The sequence below is a fragment of the Rhinopithecus bieti genome, unplaced genomic scaffold (genome assembly GCF_001698545.2).
Source record: "Rhinopithecus bieti isolate Rb0 unplaced genomic scaffold, ASM169854v2 scaffold_3041, whole genome shotgun sequence".
Taxonomy (NCBI): domain Eukaryota; kingdom Metazoa; phylum Chordata; class Mammalia; order Primates; family Cercopithecidae; genus Rhinopithecus; species Rhinopithecus bieti.
Genome location: NW_016804262.1, coordinates 360,699 through 385,202, shown reverse-complemented (window position 1 = coordinate 385,202; position 24,504 = coordinate 360,699). Strand labels below are relative to the sequence as shown.

The window sequence follows — 24,504 nt, the reverse complement described above, 5'->3', positions numbered from 1 at the left end:
GTGCATATATTTATACATATCTGTTTCTAGTTCTGTCCAATGAGAGGGCCTAGAAGAATGGCACCCCAGTAGTGATAAGCACATCTAACACTCAGATGTTGGTTTCTTTTCTTTCTTCTTTTTCTTTTCAATATATTTTTTGAGATAGAGTCTTGCTTTGTCACCCAGGCTGGAGTGCAGTGGCGTGATCTCAGCTCATTTTGCAATCTCTGCCTCCTAGGTTCAAGTGATTCTCGCGCCTCAGTCTCTGAAGTAGCTGGGATTACAGGCATGGACCAGCACACCTGACTAATTTTGTATTTTTAGTAGAGATAAGGTCTCCCCATGTTGGCCAGGCTGGTCTCAAACTCCTGGCCTCAGTGATTCACCTGCCTCGGCCTCCCAAAGTGCTGGGATTACAGGTGTGAGCCACCAGGCCTGGCCCCAGATGTTGATTTCTAAAAACCATCCTCTGCTAAAAGAAATGAAGTCTCTGAAAAAATGGTTCATTCCAAGACTGGAATAAAAGTATATAAAATTACATAAAAGCAAAAGTATAAAAAGAGCCTGAAACATTTTGTTTGCCATAGAGTGAAGAAATGCTCAAAAGATGATGGGAAAATGTAAAAATGATGAAGAAACTAGACTGAAGAAACACCCACTGGACATATTTAAGACATTTAAACATCAAAATCAATAATGAAAGCATCAGATTATAAGCCATTGTATAAAATAGGAATCCATCAATCCATACTGATATGAATGAACAAATAAATGAGAATGGGAAGCTCTAATAAATGTAGAAAAAAATAGAAAAAAAGCAGAGAATTACCATGTGGCAGTCATCATAAAGGTGACATAAGATAGGAGTCATCAGGCGGGGTGCAGTGGCTCACACCTGTAACCCCAGCACTTTGGGAGACTGAGGTGGGTGGGTTACTTGAGCTTAGGAGTTGGAGACCAGCCTGGCAAACATGGCGAGACCTTGTCTCTATAAAAAATACAAAAATTAGCCAGGTGTGGTGGCACACACCTGTAGTCCCAGCTACTTGGGAGGCTGAGGTGGGAAGATCACCTGAGCCTAGGAGGTTATAGCTGCAGTGAGCTTGGATTGTGTCACTGCACTTCAGCTTGGATGACAGAGTGAGATCCTGCCTCAAAAAATAAATAAATAGGCCGGGCGCGGTGGCTCAAGCCTGTAATCCCAGCACTTTGGGAGGCCGAGACGGGCGGATCACGAGGTCAGGAGATCGAGACCATCCTGGCTAACATGGTGAAACCCCGTCTCTACTAAAAAATACAAAAAACTAGCCGGGCGAGGTGGCGGGTGCCTGTATTCCCAGCTACTCGGGAGGCTGAGGCCGGAGAATGGCATAAACCCGGGGGGCGGAGCTTGCAGTAAGCTGAGATCCGGCCACTGCACTCCAGCCCGGGTGACAGAGCTAGACTCCATCTCAAAAGATAAATAAATAAATAAAAATAGAGGAGTCATCATTGGTGACCATGTCTGGTTAATATAAGTTTTAGAAAAAAGAAAATTGTAATACCTAGAAAATAGTAATTTATTACAAAGAAAAGAACAGTAAATTTAAAATAGAGGACCTTGGTAGGCACCAGCTCAACAAGGTCAAGGTTAATGAGGGGAAAAATTGAACCATGCCTACTAAAGTTGAAGCCCTGACAACCCAACCCGAGAAGTTCTTTATGACCAGGTGACTGAGGGAAAAAAAACCTCAAGCCTGATTCACAGATGGGTTCTTCACCAGCCGGTAGTTACCTGCAGTCTCAGAGCCACACTCAGAAGTGACCCTGAAGGACAATCATGAAGGAAAATCCTCTCACTGAATAAACTGAAGCAGTATATTTGGTTGTCTGTTTTTTCTGGATGAGGGATGGCCAGAATTACATATCGATATTAATTTATGGGCAGCTGCTAAAGAGTTAGCAGGATGGTCAGGAACTTGGAAGGAACAGATTGGGAGATGGATGTCAAGAATGTCTGGGAAGAGTTCTGTGGATGAGCCTTTGAAAATGGGCACAGACTGTACAGGTGTTTGTGCAGCATCTGAATGCTCACCCAAGGGAATCCACTGCAGAGACAGTAGTTAAATAATTAGGCAAAATGACACACTCTGTGGATATCGGTCAGTTTCCTTTTGCAGTCACCCCTGCTTGCTTGATAGCCCTTGAACAAAATGGCCATGGTGTCAGGGATGGAGTTCAACAACGTGGTTTTCCCCTTACCAAGGCTGGCCTGGCTACCACAGGTGCTGAGTGCCTCACTAGTCAACAGCAGAGATCAATACTGAGCTCCCAATATGGCAGCATGAACCAGAGGGAATAGCCAGCCACCTAGCAACAGGTTGCTAGCACTGAACCTCTTCCATCATCCTCACCGGAACACATTTATTTTGGATATGGATTTGCATTCCTTGACTATACCGCACTGGCCAGAACCACAAGGCATGAACTTACAGAACACCTTATCCATCATCATGGTGTTCTCACAGGACCACTTCCCATCAAGGAACTCATTTCACACCAAAAGACAGGCAGTAATGGATTCATGCCCATGGAAATCAGTGATCTTATCATATAACCCATTACCCAGAAGTGGCTGGCTTAAGGTCAAGTAGCTTGCTGAAGGTTCATTTAAGGCCAGGCACAGTGGTTCATGCCTGCAATCCCAGCACTTCGGGAGGCTGAGGCGGGAAGATCGCTTGAGCCCAGGAGTTCATGACCAGCCTGGGCAACATAGACCCTGTCTCTACAAAAAAACAAAAGCAAAATCAACTGGGCATGGTGGCACACACCCGTACTGCCAGCAACATTTGGGAGAAGCAAATCCATGAAAGAATGTAGTTCTGTCTCACAGGACGCAGTATATGCTTTGAAAGTATATGGTGCTATCTCTTCTACAGTCATAGGTCCAAGAATGAAGAGGCACCTCTCACTCTTATGCCTAATAACTCACACCCAAAATTATGGTTTCCTGTCTCTACAACTTTAGGATCTGCTGGTTTGGAAGGCTTAGTTCACAAGGGAAGAATGTTTCCACCAGAAAACATAACAGAAATTCTATTGAATTAGATGACACTGATGACCGGTCACTTTGTGATCCTTATGCTGCTGAAACGAAGGCAGAAAAGGGGATCACTCTACTGACTGAAGTGACTGATTCTGAATACCACGGGGCAATTAGGTTGCTGGTGAACAATGGAGTCAAGGAGAATTCTGTCCGGAACCCAGAGGATTCTTTGGGGTGCCTCTTAGTGTTTCCGTGCCCAGTAGTAAAGATTAATGGAAAAAAGGCAGAAAAAAAAAAAAGCAGAACTTTTAGGAAGTCAGGACTTCCAGGAATGAAGATTTGGATCTCGCAACTAGGTAAGGAACTTTGACCTGTGTGTACCTTTCAGCAAGTTTTGCAGCCACTGGGCAAGCCATCCCTGCAGACCAGCAGTGGTCACGCCCTCTGGCAAGTTTCTCTGCCACCAAGTCTTCTCCAAAGAGGTATCATCCTAATCTCAGCCTTTGAGGGCGGGACTTCTAACTCCTTAGTTCCTGCCCTGTTTCCTCTTCCTCAGACCTGGAGGTCATAGCTGCTTTTTGCATTTACTATCACTGTATTGCCTAGAGTCTTCTTTTACCGCCTTACTGCCTTTTACTGGTTAAAAATCCTTCTTACTGTTTAAAAAAGAACAGGAAATAGTCGCTGTTCAAGTTTAGCGGTGAGGTTTCTGCCTCCTATCTGGACCCTGAGTGCTACATCAATATAGTAAATATAAACAGCCATGGGAACTAACTCTGTTTCTGTATAGTCTACACTGCTGCACATTTAACAGACCTCAGTGATTCACTTTTCCAAGCTAGAAATGCAATCCTTTACCTTACCTAGTGGTAAGTGGCTCCTTTTTACTATTCAGCCACATTTTTCATTAAGCACGAACACGTATGTTCTTCTGTTCCTTTCCATTTTAAGCAAAAGACCTATCATGGGTGGTTTATGGAGTGTGAATAGTTTTTATCAATATATTTTTTTCAGGATATGATTTAGAAATTTGAAATTCTGTTTTCTGTTATTCTTTCTGGTGCCATAATATTACAATAATACAATATGATATTTTAAAATCAGGTCCAGGCTGGGTGCTGTGGCTCATGCCAGCACTTTGGGAGGCTAAGGAGGGCAGACTGCTTGAGCTTAGGAATTTGAGACCAGCCTGGGCAACGTGGTGAAGCCCCGTCTCTACAAAAATACACACACACAAAAAAAATTAGTTGGGCATGATGGAACACACCTGTGGCTCCACCTAGTCAGGAGGCTGAAGTGAGAGGATCCCTTGAGCTCAGGGGTCAGAGGCTGCAGTGAATTGTGACCGTAATACTGCACTCCAGCCTGGGTGACAGAGGGGGAGCTGGAAGTGGCAGATTCTTCTTCTAAATGCCTGATGAGGATAAGCCCATGACTCTCCAGTTTCACCAGTCCTAACTATGTGACTGACTAAAAAAGATCCAGCTCATTCAGAATCTAAGTGAAAGAGGAAGATTTTTTCTTCAGTGTCCCTTCAAATTCCAAATGTCTCTAATTTTAGCTAACAACCCTGCTGCCTAGAATGGAAACCCACATCACAACAAATTAGCTAAGTGGTTCCTACACAGTCTTTATTTATAGTCTCAGCAATTCTATTTCTGAATAATAAGTTGGTGATTATGCATAAAACAGAATTTGAGGAAGATAATTATGTTTTTTTAAATAAATTAGATACAAAATTAACATCCTAATTTATTTTGGAAAACAGACCTACGGATATGTATTAATAAAATGCAATGACTCTTCTCACTGAATCCTAGAATTATCCATCCTGCAAATGTTTATTAATAAATCAGTCAATGAAGATAGCATTAGGTGTGCTAAACTTTCACTGTGGCATATTTCTCAGTGCTAAATAAGAATATTGCTTTCTTTTGTTCCTCTTCAAAGAACACAGAACTTTGATGTGCCCCATGGCTCATAAACTTCTCTAACTAACATTCACTTCCTGGCTGATGTCACCAAGGCTCAGCTTAAGACACCATCTTTGTGCTAATTATTTCCAAACTGATATAGCTGAGCTGAACCTCTCTTCTTAACTTCAGACTCATCTAATCAACTACCTACTTAACAGCCTAAACGGATGTCTAATAGTCACTGCTGACATATCATCACCAGAAGTAAGCTTATGATATTCCCTTCAGACCTGTTCATCTCATTATCTTCCCCTTCTGGGTTACTGGCAATTCCATTCTACCTGTTCATCAAGGTTTCTCTGGACCTCCAACCACTGCTACCCCACAGTCATCTTCCGCAAGGAATATTGTAATAGTCTCCTGTTTCCTTGTTTCTGCCCTCGTCCTCACTATAGTCTATTATCAAAACAGCAGTCAGAGTAATCCCATTGAAGGATAAATCAAATCATGTCACTCCTCTTTCCCAATCCCCTCATAGCTTCCCATCTCAAAGTAAAAGCTGAAGTCCTTACGGTAGTCTAAAGTCCCTCACCACAGGCACTGAACCCCTTCCCTCTGACTTCACCTCTACTATTCTCCCTCTCTGCTCCAGCCACACTGGCCTCCTTGCTGCTTCTAGGACATCCAGGCACCGTCTTTCTACTCAGTGTTCTCTCTGCCTGGAACACTTGGTACCCTGATAGATTCTTAGGGCTCCCCCCTCAAGCCTGCAAGTCTTCACCTCAATGTCATTTTCTCAGTGAAGCCTTCCCCGATCACCATTTCTAAAATCTGCAATCCAGGCCGGGCATGGTGGCTCATGCCTGTAATCCCAGCACTTTAGGAGGTCGAGGCTGGAGGACTGCTTGAGCCCAGGAGTTTGAGACCAGCCTGGGCAACACAGCAAGACCCTGTATTAAAAAAAATTAGCCAGGCATGCTGGGGTGTGCCTGTTGTCTCAGCTACTCAGGAGGCTGAGGTGGAGGGATCGCTGGACTCCAGGAGTTCAAGGCTGCACTGAGCCATGATCGTGCCACTACACTCCAGCCTGGATGACAGAGTGAGACCCTGACTCTAAAAAAAAAAAAATTAAATCACAACTCCCTCCCCACTTGCCACACATACACACTCACTCACTCACTCACTTTTCTCTTCTCCCTCCCCATGTTAGGTTTCTTCCTTATCACTAACCACTATCTAACTTATTATATAGTTTACTTGTTTATGTAGTTTATCATCAGTTCCTGACTAAGATGCAAACTCCACAAAGGCTGGGCTTTCGTCTGCTTTGTAGACCACATTCAGCACCTGAGCCTCGCTCATTCACACCCAGGCACTGGCTCAGTTGCCCTAGTACTTTGGGTGAAGAGGAATGAATATGGGCATCAGTGGTTATTTTGTTCAGTCAGTGAGCACCCTGGCACCATTGGTCTGCCCTTGAGCCCAGCAGGTACATTTTTTGGGGGGAGCTACCCAACCATGGAATGCCAAGGAGTCCAGGGCAGGACACCATTCCTATCAGCAAACACTAGAACAGGGTAGACGCCATGTGCCTCTGGTGTTTACCATATGCTACCTCTAATAAATGCTATTCACAACCATCACTAGACCAGGTCCCGTACACCCTGACCCATTTTAACAAACATACCCATTGAATACAGTGAAGCTGGAGAAGCCGAGCCCAGCAGCACTGCCTCACTGGGTCAGTCCCACTGCTGGGCTAGGACACCTGTGGTCCTTTCTTCTCACCCTGGAGCTGCTTCTGTGTGAGGGGCTTGCCCCTAAACCAGCCCACCTGGCACCATGAGGCCCCTGCCTAATACAATGGTAAGTTCTCCCATAGCAGCTAAGCTAGTTCTGGCTACCTATTGATTTGAAAAGGTTTTTAGAAAGAAATTTGCATTTTCCCAGAAACATCAACTCTACATTATCCAAATAAACAACAAAGCTAGAACACAGGGGGCAAAGGATTATGAAAGGGAGGGGTTATAAACAAGGATCAAGGAATAGCAAATAATGACATCGGCAAACACTTCTATGATTCTGCTATGGTCTGAATGTTTGTGTCTCCTAAAAATTCATGTTGAAATCCTAAGCCCCAAGATGATCATATTAGCAGGTGTGGACTTTGGAGGTGACTAGGTCATGAAAGTGGAGCCCTATAAATGGGATTAGTGCCCTTCTAAAGGCAAAGTGGGAGCGGGGGATGTGGGGGAAACTCCCTTGCCCCTTGCCCCTTGCACCATGTGAAGACACAGCCAGGAGGTACTGTCTGTGCAGAAGGGACCCTCATCAGACGCAGAATCTGCCAGTGGGCTTCCCAGCCTCCAGAACTGGGAGAAACAAATTCCTGTTGCTTATAAGCCACCCAACCTATGCTGTTTTGTTACAGCAGCCCGAGGGGACTAAGACCGGTACTGTGTCCTAGATTAGCTCATTAAATATTCACTATGATCTATGAAGCAGGCACTACTCTTCATCGTTCATGAACGATTATTTCCCGCTGAGAAACCTGAATCACAGAGAAATCAGTCGCCTAACTCACGGCCCCTGTGAGAGGGTAGCCAAGATTCTGGAACCCGGTCAGTCTGGCTCCAGAGTCCGTGCTCTTAGTGTCCAGCTATACACTTGAAGAAGTGAAAACTGCAGCTCTTTTCGGACAGTGATCCCCTCGAAAAACAAACAAAAAATTGAAGTCCAGCGACTGGAGCAAGGGGCCTGGAAAGGCGTTGAGCGAGGACCGGGGTGCGAGGGCTCCGGGGCGGGCTGCCGGGGACTGCTTCTCCCGCGGGTCACCTGGGGTTGAACTGGAATTGTTCAATAGAGGCCTCCAGGCCCTCCATGATCTTCCGGCACTCCTCTGTCTCAGGCGTGTCGCCCCAGTTCGCCATCGCATCCCGGGACGTGCGCCTCCCGCGCAGCCGCTTGCTCGGCTGAGTTGGAGTCAGGGACCCAGCGTCCGTTGCTATGGCGACTCCCAGGGAACCCGCGAAGCGCGGGAATCCGTGGGCTGGGGCCGAGGAGAGCCGCGGGTGGAGGGGGGCGGGGAACGGGGTGGGGCGGAAAAGGGAGGAAAGAGGGAGGGGAAGGGGAAAGTAGATGGGGAGGAGGGGGATAGGGAGAAGGTTGGGAAGAGGATAGGGTGGGGATGCGGAGGGGAGAGGGAGGGGCACGGGAACGGGCGAGGGAAAGGAAGGAGAGGAGGTGTGGAGGGAAGGAAGAGGGGAAGGAGTGGGGAAGGGGAAGAGATGGGAAGGAGGATAGGGAGGGAGCACGCGCAGGAGGAGGGGATTAGGGAGTGGAGAGGGGTAGGAGAAGGCTGGGCGGGATCCCGAGCAACCCGCTGCGTTTCCACTGTCCCACCTGCCTCAAGGCATCCCCACAAGGCACCCACAGCCTGGCGGCCGCTGCGATACCCCAAAAGAAAGCTGCACCCCTGTAAATAAACCTTCAGCCTCCTGCCACGCCCCCGGACCCTACTCGCTTCCTCCTCTACCCAGGCGCGGAGCTTGGCCTACCTCGTGGACCCGCGCATTTGCGGGGGCTTGGGTTCCCGAGCTTCTCGCTTCCTACGCGCGCGCCAGAGCCGCAGCTCGGTGGCCTTGGCTTTCATGGCCTCCCAGCGTGTGCCAAAGGTCCCCCTCAGGGAGGAGGAAAAACAGTGAACCCATGTAATAACTATGCTCATGATATAATGAGCCCTGCGATCCCAGACCAAGGCCATCGTTAAGAGGCGAGCAGGCTGCCTAATAAACTGCCTCCACCTACCACAAACGTAGGCTTTCCTGGACAAAATATTTCCTTGCAGAGATTGAACAGATTTCTATTTAATAAGGTCAGGTCAGAACATAAGGCGTTAAGTCTTAAACTATACCATCTAGTGTGGAATTCAATTTTACCAAGTTTCTACAATAATACGAGTTTATAGTGAAACTGTTGTCATTCTTAGTTTTAAGTTATGTATAACTCATTGCCAACTAATAGGAGACACCTATTCTAATATCAGTATGTCATTGCCATTGTTTTTCTGTAAACATTGTCTAAATTTCTTTTTAAAATGTCATTGTCTGGTTTAGAACTGTCTATACTACATCTGCATTTCAATATATTATCTACAGAAAAATAATTTTTTTCTTCTCTCTCTTCTTCTTCTTATTATTATTTTGGAGCCGGAGTCTCGCTCTGTCGCCCAGGCTGGAGTACAGTGGCGCGATCTCGGCTCACTGCAACCTCTGCCTCCCCGGTTCAAGCAATTCTCCTGCTTCAGCCTCCCGAGTAGCTGGGACTACAGGCACACAGCACCAAGCCCGGCTAATTTTTTTTTATTTTTAGTAGAGACGGGGTTTCACCGTGTTACCCAGGCTGGTCTAACTCCTGAGCTCAGGCAGTCTGCCTCCCTTGGCTTCCCAAAGTGCTAGGTAACAGGCGTGAACCAGCGCGCCCGGCCTCTTCTCTGTCTTGTAACAATAAGTGAAAAAGAACTTAGTTAGATTTAGAAGCTCAAAATAGGAAAATAAAAGCGCTGTAGCATTATCACTACTCTTATGTTTAAAGACAAAGATTAAAAGCCCCAAATGCCAATAAAACATCATAACCAATGCCAAAATCATCTTCTGTGAAGGCTTATTTTTTGGGAGGGAGATGAAGAGAGAAGAGAAAAAGAGTTACTTTTACTCTGTGGAGGTTTTTAATTTCAAACTCTAACTTAAGACTTTACTTGGCGATTTTTTATTATATAATCAAAAGATATTTTAAAAGAAATTTATATATTTACAATAATTTTCTTTTCCTAAGTGACATTTTACCACAATGCATATACATGTTTTAAAATACATATTAAAATTTTAAGTTAAAATTTAAAAACCTATCTCTTTAGAGCTGGGCCAAGACAGTGCAAAGAATGTGACAAGCCGTTGGCTATTTTGCTAGTGCAATTATAAATGAATAGTTTGAAACTGAGGAGAGAGATCGCACAGAAGATTTCATGAGTCATTGGTCAGCTCTGTACAGCGTTTGTTGACTGATACAGCCTGCATAGTTACACCATCCCACAAAAACGTGCATTAAACAAAACATCTTTGTTTGAAACCTTGCTATAGCATATCAAGGAGTTTCAGATTTCACTGTGTAAGAGACCAAGCTATGATGATGATTGTTTTTGAAACCGTTAACTACATAATACTTCTTTTCTTGTCAGTTACCTGTATTTTATCTCACAGGTGTTCCGGCTTATACAATTGTTTATTTCAGATCACATTCTCACCTATAGTAACTGGCGCTGGCGTGGTCAAAACATTTGTCATATTAAACCCAGGCCTCTTTTATCACATGCTAAATTCATTGATGGCTTTAGTGGGAAGCTCATGAACTCTGCAGTAAATGTTGAATATATATAGGCTTTGAAACTTAATTTAGAATTTTGGGCAAGTAAGTCAACATTTCAGAGCCTCTGTTTTCTCACAAGTAAAAACTGGATAATGAATGTTTCTCAAAGAAGAGTTGGAGTAATTTATAAAGCAGAAAAACACGCAGCACATGCATGAGGCAACAGCAAGAGAAATACGAACTAGATTTTGAAGGACTCTATTCGTTCTTCGTAAACCACTACTAGGGAAAACACTGCTTAAAGATTTCAATGTTTTGGCTGGGTTCGGTGGTTCACGCCTGTAGTCCCAACACTTTGGGAGGCTGAGGCATGCAGATCACTTGAGGTCAGGAGTTTAAGACCAGCCTGGCTAACGTGGTGAAACCCTGTCTCTACTAAAAAAACAAAAATTACCTGCGCATGGTAATGCACGCCTGTAATCCCAGCTACTTGGGAGGCTGAGGGATGAGAATCACCTGATCCCGGGAGGCAGAGGTTGCAGTGAGCTGAGATTGCACCACTGCACTCCAGCCTGGGTGGCAGAGTGAGACTCTGTCTCAAAAAAAGAAAAAAAAGAATTCAGTGTTTAAACAATTGAACATTTCATAAGCTAAAATTGTTTCTACTTTTCAGTTAATAGGACTTCAGGTACAATTTTAAAATTTAAAGTGCTTCTCTGACATACCACATGTATAAATAGAATATATATTTATATAAAAATATCACCTACCAGTTATTAAAAGTGATAACATCTCAGATTAAGTAGCATGAGGATTTGATTAAGAGTCAAGTGCTGACTCTAAACATAGTAATTTATATATTCCAGTTGGATAGTATCAGTTCTATGGTCTAATAAGAGCCAAGAGATTTCAGTTTAGGTTTGTAATTTAAATTCTTTCTAGAGAGTCATCACGTGTGAAGTGCTTATTTTTCTTTTATCATCAGCTATAATATATGATTATGTAGTGGAGGATCTGTTATGTAAACTTGTTTTATGTCATGCTTCATCCATAACCAAAGTTCTTAAATAAAGTCTTGGGAAGGACATAGTAAGGCTCTTAGCCAGGACAATATTATGCTACTAAATTCTTTATGGAAAAACTCCTGAGACTAGATCATTTTAATGTCTTAAATTTTGCTGCTGTGAGACAGCATATCCACTCTGTGAAAGTCCATCAATAAGCGTTTGTCACCTGACTAAAGCTGAAAACCAAGATGACAAGCCCATTAGGGGGTTTGGGGCAGGCGCAACTGTGGATGTGGAATTTGGATCCTTGCTGCCAAATGTCCTCGAGCACTGGAGTAAAAGATTTCCTCTATTTGGATCTAAGTTTAGATCATCACTGTTTAAAAGAGAGTAGGCCTGCGTGTGGCTCACGCCTATAATCCCAGCACTTTGGAAGGCCGAGGTGGGCGGAGCCCAGAAGCTAGAGGCCAGCTTGGGCAACAGTGAGACTCTGTCTCTATAAAAAATTAAAAAGAGAGAAAGAAAGAAATAGTCGTGAACATGAAGAAAATGACAGGGGTAGGTTGGGCCTGTAATCCCAACACTTTGGAAGGCTGAGGTGAGAGGACTGCTTGAGCTCAGGGGTTCAAGACTAGCCTGGGCAACATAGGGAGACCCCATCTCTGCCAAAAAAAAAAAAAAATTTTTTTTTCTTCTTTTTAGTTAGCCAAGAACCTAGCGTCCCAGCTACCCAAGAGGGTGCAGTAGGGGGATCACTTGAACTTGGGAAGTCAAGGATAGAGTGAGCTATGTTCGTGCCATCATATTCTAGCCTGGATGACAGAGTGAGAGCCCATCTCGAATAAATAAATAAATAAATATATAAATAAATGTTAGGGCTTAGCTGTCTGCAGAAGTGAGCCTACCTGAGAGAGAATTTGTAAACTTATTGCTGAGGGAAGTTTGGGTGATCTCCAGTCTGTTCAAATGACCAGAGTGGATCCCAGTGCCCAGAACATAACCTAGGAAAACTGTAACCCACATATTGGAATTTAGGGTGAGGCAGTTCAGGACAAGTCGAAGTCTGGAGAGTAATACAAGGGCAGTCATCATATTTCATGCCGTCTAAGATTGCATCCTTTAGGATGTGTCTTTATTTTCTGTGCCACTTAGAAAAAAACACTGCCAACTATGATTATACCTTGACACACCATGGACTGTATGATACACTACAATTTCAAGGATATACCAAAGTGATACACCAAAATTTCATGTTAGAAATGTGAAAAACTGTCTGGATGCAGTGGCTCACACCTGTAATCCCAGCACTTTGGGAGGCCCAGGTGGGCAGATCTCCTGAGGCCAGGAGTTTGAGACCAGCCTGGCCAACATAGCAAAACCCCATCTCCACTAAAAATACAAAAATTATCCAGGTGTGGTGGCATGCACCTGTTGTCCCAGCTACTTGGGATGCTGAAGCAGGAGAATCACTTGAACCTGGGAGGCACAGGTTGCCGTGAGCTGAGATTGCACCACTGCACTCCAGCCTGGGCGACAGATACTCTGTAGCACCCCACTCCCCCACCAAAAAAAAAAAGTGAAAAACTGTATATCTTAGAATCAGTGAAATAAGGTAGTTAATAAGAACTTATCAGGCAGAGATTCTTTCTGGGGCCCCATTTAATTAGACCCTAGAGGGATCTACTCTCTTGAGAAGCAGGACATTCATAAGGCTTTCCCACAATAACTTGGATAAAATGCCCCCATAGGACCATCTGGTTCTCTCTGTTCTTTTTCTAGTGTCACAGGGCAACGTGCAAATAACTCATATTCTTGGGTACACAGATGCCAAGAAGTCTTAATCTAGATAGCAAGTGTGATTTTGGCTAGTGTGAATATTCCCCTGTAGTCTCACCTAAATAAACTGATAAAATACAGTGTTCAGAGCTGTCTACATGAGGACTAGACTCAGAGTCAAGGCATGCCCACAAGGTACCACCAAGTCACACTTTACCAGGCAGTCAGCATGGCTCTCTCATTAACACTTCTGCATCTGCGAAATTAAGCACAATTTATCATCCTGCAGCTTCAAACTCCGTCTCAGAAATGTAGTACCAAAAATTCAAATGTAGCAATTTTGAGAACTAGAGAGGAATGTTAGACATAGAATACGGTAGTGTAGAACCCAAGTTTGTTATTGTTACGATGTCTGTTAACTTACCTGGGCCTTCTTCAGTGTACACTAAGAGGTATTATGTGTCTGTTACATAGATTATGCTATCACCAAGGTGCCAGTCAGGAATGTATGGTTCAGAGATGGCCCATTCACTGTGAATCAGGAAGCCTGCATCATAAAAAGGACTACGCCAAGCTCTGCTGTGAATTGAATACTGATGAACAAGCTGCCCTGTGCTAATTAATTTACTGAATGTCAGAAGTGGGTTTTTATTGGTGAATGTAGTGGCCTATTGACTGGCACAATAAATGTTAGAACTGGGCTTGCATTCGTGAATTTAAAGATGTTCAAGAGGCTGCGTGTGGTGGCTCATGCCTGTAATTTTAGCACCTTGGGAAGCCAAGACAGGCAGATGACTTGAGCTCAGGAGTTCGAGACCAGCCTGGGAAACACAGCAAAACCCTTCTAGCCTCCACAAAAAACAAAAACTACCGGGTGTGATGGTATGCGCCTGTAGTCCTAGGTACTGAGGAGGCTAAGGTGGGAGGTCACTTTGAGCCCAGGAGGTTGAGGCTGCAGTGAGCTGTGATCAATCCACTGAACTTCAACCTGGGTGACAGAGCAAAACCCTATTTTGAAAACAAATAACTAAAGTTTTTTTTAAAAAGTTGTTTAACAAATGTGGGTGAGCTAAAATAGTTCAGAGAGCAGCTCACCCTTATAAGAACAGGATTACCGCAATTTAAAAATGAGAAAGTGGAGACACAGGAGGTTGATTTACTTGCCCAAGTTCATACAGTTTGCAAGGGGTAAAAGCAGGCTTCAAGCACAGACATTTCTGCTCCAGAGCCTCCATACTTAATTATTTTGCCATCTTTTTCTCACCAAACTGTCGCGAGGGGCAAATTATTTCAGTTCTTCTGACAATGTTATTTTGTTGATGGCTGAAGAAGTATCTCTAAAGCTGTCAAACACACATTAGCAATGTAATTATGAATCTGTGCTGCTGGGTTGCTGTAGAAAATCAAGTACATTACCACGCTGTCTAGCCAGAGTGTAGTCATCCTAGAAATTCATCTTCACGCAATATTTGTGAGAGTAAAAAATTAGGCAAAAAGATGGGCACCTATAGAGGCTACAGAGTTCATACCTAAAACTTATTTGCTTTACTTCTAGGAAGTCTTCTTAACCTCTTATTCAGGCCCTATGTATCTTTTTCATTATGTTCAATTCCCACAGAATGTGAGATCTACTTTCCTTTTTTTTTTCTTTTCTTCTCCTTCTCTTTCTCCTTCTCCTCCTCCTCCTCCTTCTCCTTCTTCTTCTTCTCCTTTTTTAACGTTCTACAGTTAAAGTGGGGAGTTGGGCTATTGTGGACAATCAGTCCATTGATAGCAATGAAAAGTAATGGACTGGTTGCAGTGGTTCACATCTGTAATTTCCACACTTTGGGAGGCCAAGGTGGGAGGATTACTTGCAGCCAGGAGTTCATGATTAACCTGGGCAACATAGCAAGATCCTGTCACTTAAAAAAATGTAATGCACAAAGGCATTGAAGGACTATAGAAATCCAAAACTGAAATTTCAATAACACGAGAAGTCTAGGCCATTGCAAGAAGCAAATAAATCTTTATTTGTCACTGGCCCTGAGGACATCACTGTCTTTTAGAGTGTTATTTAGTTATTTTAACTAAGGTTCATAATAGTGACCGTGACTCATTGACTACTTTTAATGTAACTAGGTTTAATATACTCTCTTAAAAAGGCAGGTGTGTGCATGAAACAATTTAAAAATGTTATTTCGATTCTGAACTTTTAGTTATTTCTAGCTTGAATTATTCTCTGGGGGGTGGTTTGATATAGCTGAAGTTATTTTCCATTGAACAAAAGTTCACATTTCTTTGTCACTGATGTAGGACTGCTTTGGATTGCTGCAATGCCAAAGTTTTTGGAGCTGAAGGAATCTTGAAGATAGTATACTTGGCTGCGTATGGTGGCTCATGCCTGTAATTCCAGCACTTGGGGAGGCTGAGGCAGGTGGATCACTTGAACCCAGGAGTTCAGACCAGCCAGGGCAACATAGTAAGACCTCATCTCTATTTTTTTTTAAAGGGCTAGGCATGGGGAAACTATGCCAGTCCCAACACTTTGGGATAACAGGATAACAGGATAACATGACTGTTATCCTAACACTTTGGGAGGCCAAGGCAGGTGGATGGCTTGAGGTCAGAAGTTCAAGACCAGCCTGGGCAACATAGTGAGATGGTCTCTACACATATTTTTTTAAGTAAAAGAAGAAAAAAAATATATAGCATACTTTGTTCCTCTTGCTCGAGGATATATAAGTGGTTAGGCCATACCTAGATATAGAATTTCTTTACTCTGAGGCCCATGATAGTGTATTAGTCATGATAAACTATGTTATGCTGCAATAATAAACAATCTCAAATTGCAGTGACTCAATACGACAAAAATTAGTTTCTCATTCACACTACAAGTCCCACAGAGTTGACAGGGAGTTCTACTCCATGCAACTACTCAGGCAACCAGATGATAGAAGCCTCAATCTCTTGTAGCAGCACTATTCAAAACACAAAACACAGACCTCTTGGGCCACTTTACCAAGGGAAGAAAAAAGAGTCAGGTACCGGCAATTAAATGCCTTACCCCCTCCATTCTTCACTGATCAGAGTCCCATGGTTCCACCAAACAGCAAAGGGAGCTGGAAAGTTTATTCTTCCAAGTGCTCAGGAAGGAGAAGGAAACTGACATAGCTGACCACTAGTAGTAACATCTACCAGTGTCCTATCTGGCCGTACTTCTTAAATAACTTTGCAAATTACAAGATAGTGATGGTGATAATAAATGGTAATCATGGTGATTATGATGATGATCATGATATCTGATATCTGTATGGGTTCTTAAGATTCAGAAAACGTTTCTCTCATATGCATTTTTAACTCAACCTTGTGCAATAATATTATCATCCCTTTTTCATATATGAAAATTAAGCTCAGAGAAAGTTGAATTGAATGGAGTAATTTGCTCAGGATCCCACAAATGAGTCTCTGATGAATGGAATATTGAAAGTCTAGTCAGAGTTGAAGAGGATCCAAGCACAAAAGCGGGATAGAAATCTAATCTAGAGACAGGCCAGCAGGAGAAATCTATTCTCAGAATTCACTGCAAAACTGCAGCAACAAATGCTTTTAAATTTATTTTATTGGCCGGGCGCGGTGGCTCAACCTGTAACCCAGCAACTTTGGAGGCCGAGACGGGCGAGATCACGGAGTCAGAGATCGAGACCACGGCTAATACGTGAAAACCCCGTCTCTACTAAAAAAAATACAAAAACTAGCCGGGCGACAGAGGCGGGCCCTTAGTCCTCCAGCTACCGGGAGGCTGAGACAGTGAGGATGGCGTGAACCCGGGAGGCGAGCTTGCAGTGAGCTGAGAGCGGCCATGCACTCCAGCCTGGGCGGCAGAGCAAGACTCCGTCCAAAAAAAAAAAAAAAAATAAAAAATAAAATTTGATTGTATTTATTTTTTTTAAACAGGGTCTCACTCTGTCGCCCAGGCTGGAGCACAGTGGCAGGATCACATCTCACTATAGCCTCAACCTCCTGGGCTCAAGTGATCCTTCCACTTCAACTTCCTGAGTAGCTGGGACTACAGGCACGCACAGCCATGCCTGGCTAATTTTTAAAATTTGTGTTGAGACTGAGTCTCACTATGTTGCCCAGGCTGGTCTTGAACTTCTAGATTCAAGCAATCCACATGCCTTGGCCTCCGAGTGTGCCGGGATTACAGGCATGAGCTACTGCATCTGGTCAACAAGTACTTTAAAGCACAAGAATTAATATAAATAAAGAAAATAGTGGAAGTAGTTTCTAATTGTTACTTCCTCACTTATAACCAAATGTACCCTTTTATTTCACAACAAAACATGGCTGGATACATAGCATAGATACTTAATATTTATTACATCACTGCAAACATAATGTAAAAATCACATGTTCCTAATAGAATGTATTAGTGATTGTGTAATGACAGTATTAGATTTGAAATATTACATCTAGGCTAAAAATGTAAGGCTTATTTAAATTTAATTAAGAAATCAGGGATCCAGATGTGACAAAATAAATCACCATTATGCAACAGATTGGCCATCAGATATCAACGGGAGAAGTCAACAATTAGGATTTTAGAAACAAAGGTAGCAAAATTAGAATGGCAAACCCAATCGCACAGTAAGTGCTTAGCCTTGAGTTAGGTGCAGGAGGGAAGACAGAGGTAAGGTGTTGCTTTCTGGCATATTAATTGAGAAGACAAAACTAATGCATGGAAAATGACACTGTTTCATATGAAACAATCTATAATAAAGTGCTGATTTGTAGCTTGAAAACTTCAAATGATGTAGGAAATGTGAAGAAAGTTAAATTCTAAGAAAGAAAAGAGATCCCTAAGGAGGAATCTCCAGTGCGTATTTCATGGAAAAGCTGATACACAGCCAGGACATAAAGACCAAATATGCCGGGCGCCTTGGCTCATGCCTGTAAGACCAGTGCTTTGGGAGGCCCAAAGCAGGAGGATCTCTTGAGGTCAGGATTTCAACACCAACCTGGGCAACATGGTGAGACCCTGTCTCTACAAAATACAAAAAATAGGCCAGTGTGATGGCACATACCTGTAGTCCCAGCTACTTGGAAGGCTGAGGCAGGAGGATTGCATGAGCCCAGGATTTCAAGGCTGCAGTGAGCTATGATGGTGTCACTGCACTCCAGCCTGGGCAACAGAGCAAGAACCTGTCTCAAGAAAAAAAAAAAAAGAAAACAAAACAAAACAAAACAAAAGGGCTGCATATAGTCTAGATAAGTGAAAAGGAAAGGGGGTCACACCATGGAAACAAAGGCTGGAAGTGTCGTTGTGTTCTTGGGAAAGTGCCCCACCACTGTTGGAGTGTGCCGGGTCGCACTGCTCTAAGTTGTATATGTGTAGATCTAAGCTGTGCTGAGAATGGACAGGAGAATAAAATCTCCACCCCCTGTATCCATGCTAATATATTTTTTTAAATCACAAGAAAATGTGGGGATGAAAATTTAAACCACTAGATTATGATTATCTTGAGGAAAAAGCCTTATGTATTTTTATATCACTGAAACAGGCACTGCATTTGGCCCCTCAAAAAGGTGCTCAAAACTGTTGGGTTAATTAATATGGTTTTAAGATTTTGTTTAAAATAATAGAAAGAAGAATTCACATGGGTTCCACAAACTTGACTCAAACTTGTTATTAAGTTTTAAATAAAAGATTACATTCTTAATATTCTTTTTCCTAAATCACTAGGAAAGATTCAGGCTATAATAGGAAGACTAATGCCAAGGTGCTTTGAAACACACAAAAAGTACTCAAGTAACAAGGGAACAAGCTTCTTAGTTACTTTTGTTATACTATTACCTGGGGAGAAAGTTCCAACTAAGTCTGAACCATTGCCAACCCAAGAGAGGATTCCCTCATTCAGCTCACTTCTTCTTGAATAATTCATTGGCAAAGTCCCTTTTACCTGCAACAAGCCTGGACTAGAGTTTCTTGTTGTGTCTTAATGAATTTTAATTGCACCCTTCCCTATCTTGGCGTCAACACTGTCTCATTTACTACTATATTGTTGATCCCTTTTAATAAGTCTTCAGACTCTAAAGCTTGATACAGTTTGTACTTTGGTTTGTTTTCTTTTGCTTTTATTTCTTTTCAAACTGCTTAGCTCAGTTAATGGGTTACTGAGACTAATGTGCCCAAGATCATGGGTTTGGCTTGTGACACCCCTCCTCTGTGGCCACAGACTGCCCCTCTGATCCCATAACCCCCATTACCAAAATGTACTTATGTAATCATGCATCTGGAGAGCTGGGTTATTTGAGGGAATGGAGCATAACCACCGAATACTCCACCCCAAGGACCTGCCTCTCTGACAAAGGGACATTAGCCTTTAATTTGTTATGAGGACAAACAGCAAGGTTCTAAGGCTCCATTTCTCCCTTTTATACAAAGGGGATAATGACTCATATGAAAGATCATGAAGACTATGTATAACCTCATAAAAGGAACACACAAAATTACTTATGTCCTATGAGTAAAAACCATGTAAAAATGCCTGCAGTTATAATAGTTCAAGAATGAAAGGGAAAACAGAACATAAAAACAAAAAACCCAAAAATGATCATATTAGGGAGGTGGGATTATGAATGAACTCATTCTTTCCTTTAAATTTTCTCTTGACCAGGCATGGTGGCTCACGCATCTAATCCCAGCACTTTGGGAGGCAGAGGTGGGCGAATCACTTGAGGCTAGGAGTTCGAAACCAGCCTGGCCAACATGGAGAAACCCTGTCTTTATTAAAAATACAAAAAATTAGTGGGACATAGTGGTGCACACCTATAATCCCAACTACTTGGGTGGCTGAGGCACAAGCCTGGGAGTCAGAGGTTGCAGTGACCTGAGATTGCACCACTGTACTTCAGCATGGGCAACAGAGTGAGATTCTGTCTCAAAAACAACAAAATAAAATAAATAAATAAATAAATAAATAAATAAATAAATAAATAAATAAAATTTTCTCCTAATGTTGTTCTAATTAATAGACCAGATGCTCAAAAATCCTCTAGACTTCTAGCTCTGCCTTTTCTTTTATGCCCAAATTAAACAGCTTAATTATCTATCTCAATATTTTCCTTATGATTCTTTTTCTTTTGAAAGAGGGTCTCACTGTGTCACCTAAGCTGGAGTACAGTGGTGCAATCATAGCTCACCACAACCTCCAACTTTTGGGGTCCTGCAATCCTCCTATCTCAGCCTTCCAAGTAACTGGGATTACAGGCACTCGCCACCATGCCTGGCTAAAATTTTCCATCTATTTTTTTTTGTAGAGATAGGGTCTCATTATATTGCCCAGACTGGTCTTGAACTCTTGGGCTCAGGTGATCCTCCCACTTTGGCCCCCCAAACTGCTGAGATTACAGGCATGAACCACCATGCCTGGAGATTCCATCCCTATGTTGTTTTTTTTTTTCTTTTTAATTTTAATTCTCAGTATGGATGCAGGAAGAGAGGACTTTATTCTCCTACCTTGTCCATTTGCCCACTTGCCTACGGCTGAAGTGTGTTCCCAGCACAGCTTCTCCCTAAGTACCAATCATTCTCTTCTCCTTCAATGTGAAGTCACGAGGAACTCAAGGCCACTAAGTCACTCTTACGTTGCTGACTCTTTGAGGAAAAAGAGGGAGCTTCCTGAGCAGCAGATAACACAAAAGAACTTGAACCTGAATGTAAGACACCATTGCTTTTTCACCTCACAGTCATGCCTGCTCTAGGGAATTTCTCCTTGATGGCTTTTTCCTCATTCTCTCCCATTCTCCAAGGCTGTCCCCACTCAAACCTTCACTTAGTCTGGGGATTCAGAGGTTCCTTTCCTAGAGGACATGGCACCAGAGCTAAATATCAAAGGTTGAGAAAGAGTTAGTCAGGTGAAAAGTCGTAAAAAAAAAAAAAAAAAAAAAAAAAAAAAAAAAAAAAGCCCTCCAAGGCAGAGGGAGGAGCAGAAGCAAGCTCATTTAGAAAAGAACAGCATTACATGTTCAGGGAGTGACAAGTGAGTTACCATGGCTTGCTGGTGTGTTTGATGTCAAGATTGGTAGAGAGGAGGGGAGGAGAAAGGGCCAAGGCTTTTCCATGATCATTCAATCATAAGGTAACTTAACTGCAGTTTAGAGAATGAGCTAAGTGGGATAAGTTTGGACCAGGGTGGCTTGAAATACTGTGACAATCATCCAGGTGGGAGATGGTGAGAGTGGGAACTAGGGAAGAACAGGAATGGCAATGAGAGGTCAAGCCCTTTAGTTAAAGGTGGACAGATAGGCCAGGCGTGGTGGCTCATACCTGTAGTCCCAGCACTTTGGGATGCCAACGTGGGTGGTTCACTTGAGGTCAGGAATTTGAGACCAGTCTGGCCAACATGGTGAAACCCCGTCTCTACTAAAGTTACAAAAATTAGCCGGGCATGGTGACACTCGCCTGTAGTCCCAGCTACTCAGGAGGCTGAGGTGGGATAATTGCTTGAACCTGGGAGGTGGAGGTTGTAGTGTACCGAGATCGCACCACTGCACTCCAGCCTGGGCGACAGAGCAAGACTCTCCCTCAAAAAAAAAAAAAGGAAAGAAAAAAGGTTTGAGGATGTGAGGATAAACGTACACGAAGACATCTTCTGCATCCTATATCCCCACTGAAGCGATGGGGATATGGTGGGTTAGATGAGATATTTGAAGAAGATACAGACACACAGGAGCTAAGAGAATGGGGAAGAGTCAATAGCAGTCAAATTGGGCATGGTGGTGCGTGGCTGTCATCCCAACTACTCGGGAGACTGAGGCAGGAGGATTGTTTGAGCCCAGAATTTTAAGACCAACCTGGGCAACATAGTGAGACTCCATCTCTAGGGAAAAAAAAAAAAATTTTAAAGAAAAAAAATAGCAATCAAATATTGGAAGCTGGAAAGCAGAAGGCTAAGCAGTAACTGACTTAGTAGGCATGAGAAAGCCAAATCCCAAAGCAGCAGCAAAAACCCAAGAAGCAAAACGTTTGCACCTCAGAGCCTTCACGAAGGTCAGGAATCGGCAAAACAAGGTACTACTGGAAGTGGGAGTGAAGAGGGTTGAAAAATAGGACAATCTTGAAAGATCATTTCAGTTGATCTGAAGAAGCAGTCAGACCTCAATTCCCATTCCCTGGTTCATGCAGGTAGGACATTTACACTTCTATACTTTGTCAGAAATTAGAGATTTATTCTTGGTGAGGGTAAAAGAGAGGTTGTCTGAACCAGAGGACTCCAGACATAGTTGAGGTGGTACCAGTACTGAAAGCAGTGAGGTAAAGTGAAAGTCTTGGCAGGGCAGAGTGGCACATGTCTGTGATTCCAGTGTTTTGGGCAGCCAAGGCAGGAGGATCGGTTGAGGCCAGGAGTTGGAAGCTGCAGTGAGCTATGATCTAACCACTGCACTCCTGCCTGGGTGATGGAGCAAGATCCTGTCTTCATTAAATAATGAATTAACTACTAATGATAAAATGATCTATCTTGTTTTTAAAAAAGGGAAAGTCTCCATGGTAAATGTAGGAAGCTCCAGTACTGCCCCCGGCTGGACTCTGAGAATGCTGGCAGTCAGGGTCCTACCACACAGGGAAGAGACTGGAGGTCTCCTCGCTATCAAGGTTGAAAAGACCCAGAGAAAAGACCCAAAGACACTGACACTGAAGGTCTGCCAGTGAAATGGCCCAGTTAGGCCACAGCATCGTGAGGCTCACAGTTGGCTTTCTTCACCGCCAGCAGAATGAAAAATCACCTTTTTAGTTTCCAATTCTTAAATATAAACAGACTGCCAGGAATCACTAGATATTTGAGAAAAGCCTAAAACACGATGGACAGAAGAGGAACCAGCACCAAGGAAAACAGAAGAAAAAATAACTTGGAAGAAAGAGACTATGCACAATATAAAAACCTGAAAACCCTCGTCATTAATCATTAGTAATACTCTCAGACCATTAAGAGCAGATGTATCACTGGCCTGTGCTTTGGGATCTGGAGATAATTCTTAGCATTGGCCGGGTGCGGTGGCTCACGCCTGTAATCCCAGCACTTCGGGAGGTTGAGGCGGGCAGATCACCTGAGGTCAGGAGTTCGAAGCCAGCCTGACCAACATGGAGAAACCCTATCTCTACTAAAAAGCAAACAAACAAACAAGAAAACACAAAAATTAACTGGGCATGGTGGTGCATGCCTGTAGTCCCAGCTACTTGGGAGGCTGAGACGGGAGAATTGCTTGAACCCAGGAGGCAGAGGTTGTGGTGAGCCAAGATTGCACCATTGCACTCTAGCCTGGGCAACAAGACCGAAATTCTGTCTCAAATAATAATAATAATAATAATAAATTTAAAAAACAAAACAAAAAAAAAACCACTTAGCATCAACTGTTTTAGTCCCAGCAGCACACAAGGGCCAGTGGTACTTCTGTGATCATTTAATTCATTGATTCAATTCAAGATCATTCAATTCATTGACTTAACCAATATTTACACACTAGGGACCCGGCAGTGACAAGGCAGATGGGGCTCATCATTTAGACTAACAATCCCTTTCCATCTTCTCACATGGAAGATGTGAGAGCATCTCACACCACAGAACATTTATCATATCTTCCAAAACACCATGGCTGTAATCTCCCTCTGAAAAATGCATGTTGCATGTTCCATGTTAAAGGCTCTGAGAAATCCTGCAGTTGAAAATAATTATAAGTATATATAATCTCCAGTGCTTCCTTTTAATGGCGTAAAACTTTTTTCCCCCGGCAGGATGCCTACTGACATCCTTAGAATACGATTTGAGAAGGACCAGCCTAGTGGAAAGAGAAGTTGGGGCCAACAGTGAGAGCACAGTAGAAAGGCATAAAGGCTTATGAGCCAGCTCCTTCTGCCTAGGCCGTGCCCATCAGTCAAGTTCCCGTGACTCAACACCACCAGACTGTGCAGGCCTGAAGGCAGAATGTCAGAAGAGACCTCATGGCAAGCTGAAATGAGAGTGCCTGCAGGGAGAGTAAATGAAATGCTCTGAAGCATGGCAGACAGAGGCTGAGCTGGTGCAAGGGGTGAGCCCTCAGCATACCCGCCATTGAGGGAAAATCTTACAAAGAAGTACCAGAATCCGTGCTTCCAACAGGGAGTCCTTTTTGGAAATAACTGAAAATCCTCTTTGCTCCTGCTGCAACCCAGAGCTCAGGTCTGGCCCTGGCACGTCTCAGCTCTATGAGCTGTACAAGTTGACTACCTGCCCTTAGAATGCAGTATATGCAAAAAACACTTTGTCAGCTCCAAAGTGTGTGAATTATTGTTATCATCAATGCAAATGTGCTGGCCTGAAGTCCCACCCATTCCCTGTGGTGGGTGATCCTGAGGGTCAAGTGTCTGGAGATCCTGGTAAAACTAGAATTCAGTCTAAGTTTTTCTTCCTGTATT

The 24,504-nt window shown here is 43.3% G+C and overlaps 1 protein-coding gene and 1 long non-coding RNA gene across 3 annotated transcripts in view; one reads left to right on the top strand and one right to left on the bottom strand.

Annotated features, from left to right (window-relative positions):
- The window catches only part of CUNH10orf67 (chromosome unknown C10orf67 homolog), a 139,460-nt gene extending 130,774 nt beyond the window's left edge, over positions 1-8,686 (bottom strand). The window contains exon 1 of the mRNA XM_017867437.1: positions 8,481-8,686. Within this exon, the coding sequence (XP_017722926.1) occupies positions 8,481-8,686 (206 nt within the window). The remainder of the gene's footprint in view (positions 1-8,480) is intronic.
- LOC108526626 (uncharacterized) overlaps positions 1-24,242 on the top strand; it is a 29,814-nt gene extending 5,572 nt beyond the window's left edge. The window contains exon 3 of one of the 2 annotated variants that reach the window (XR_001884572.1): positions 23,845-24,242. This is a non-coding gene — a long non-coding RNA (uncharacterized LOC108526626). Of the gene's footprint in view, positions 1-13,544; positions 13,711-23,844 lie in introns of those variants that run through there. The other variant, XR_001884571.1, reaches the window with a different exon arrangement.
- Positions 24,243-24,504: the final 262 nt, after the last annotated feature.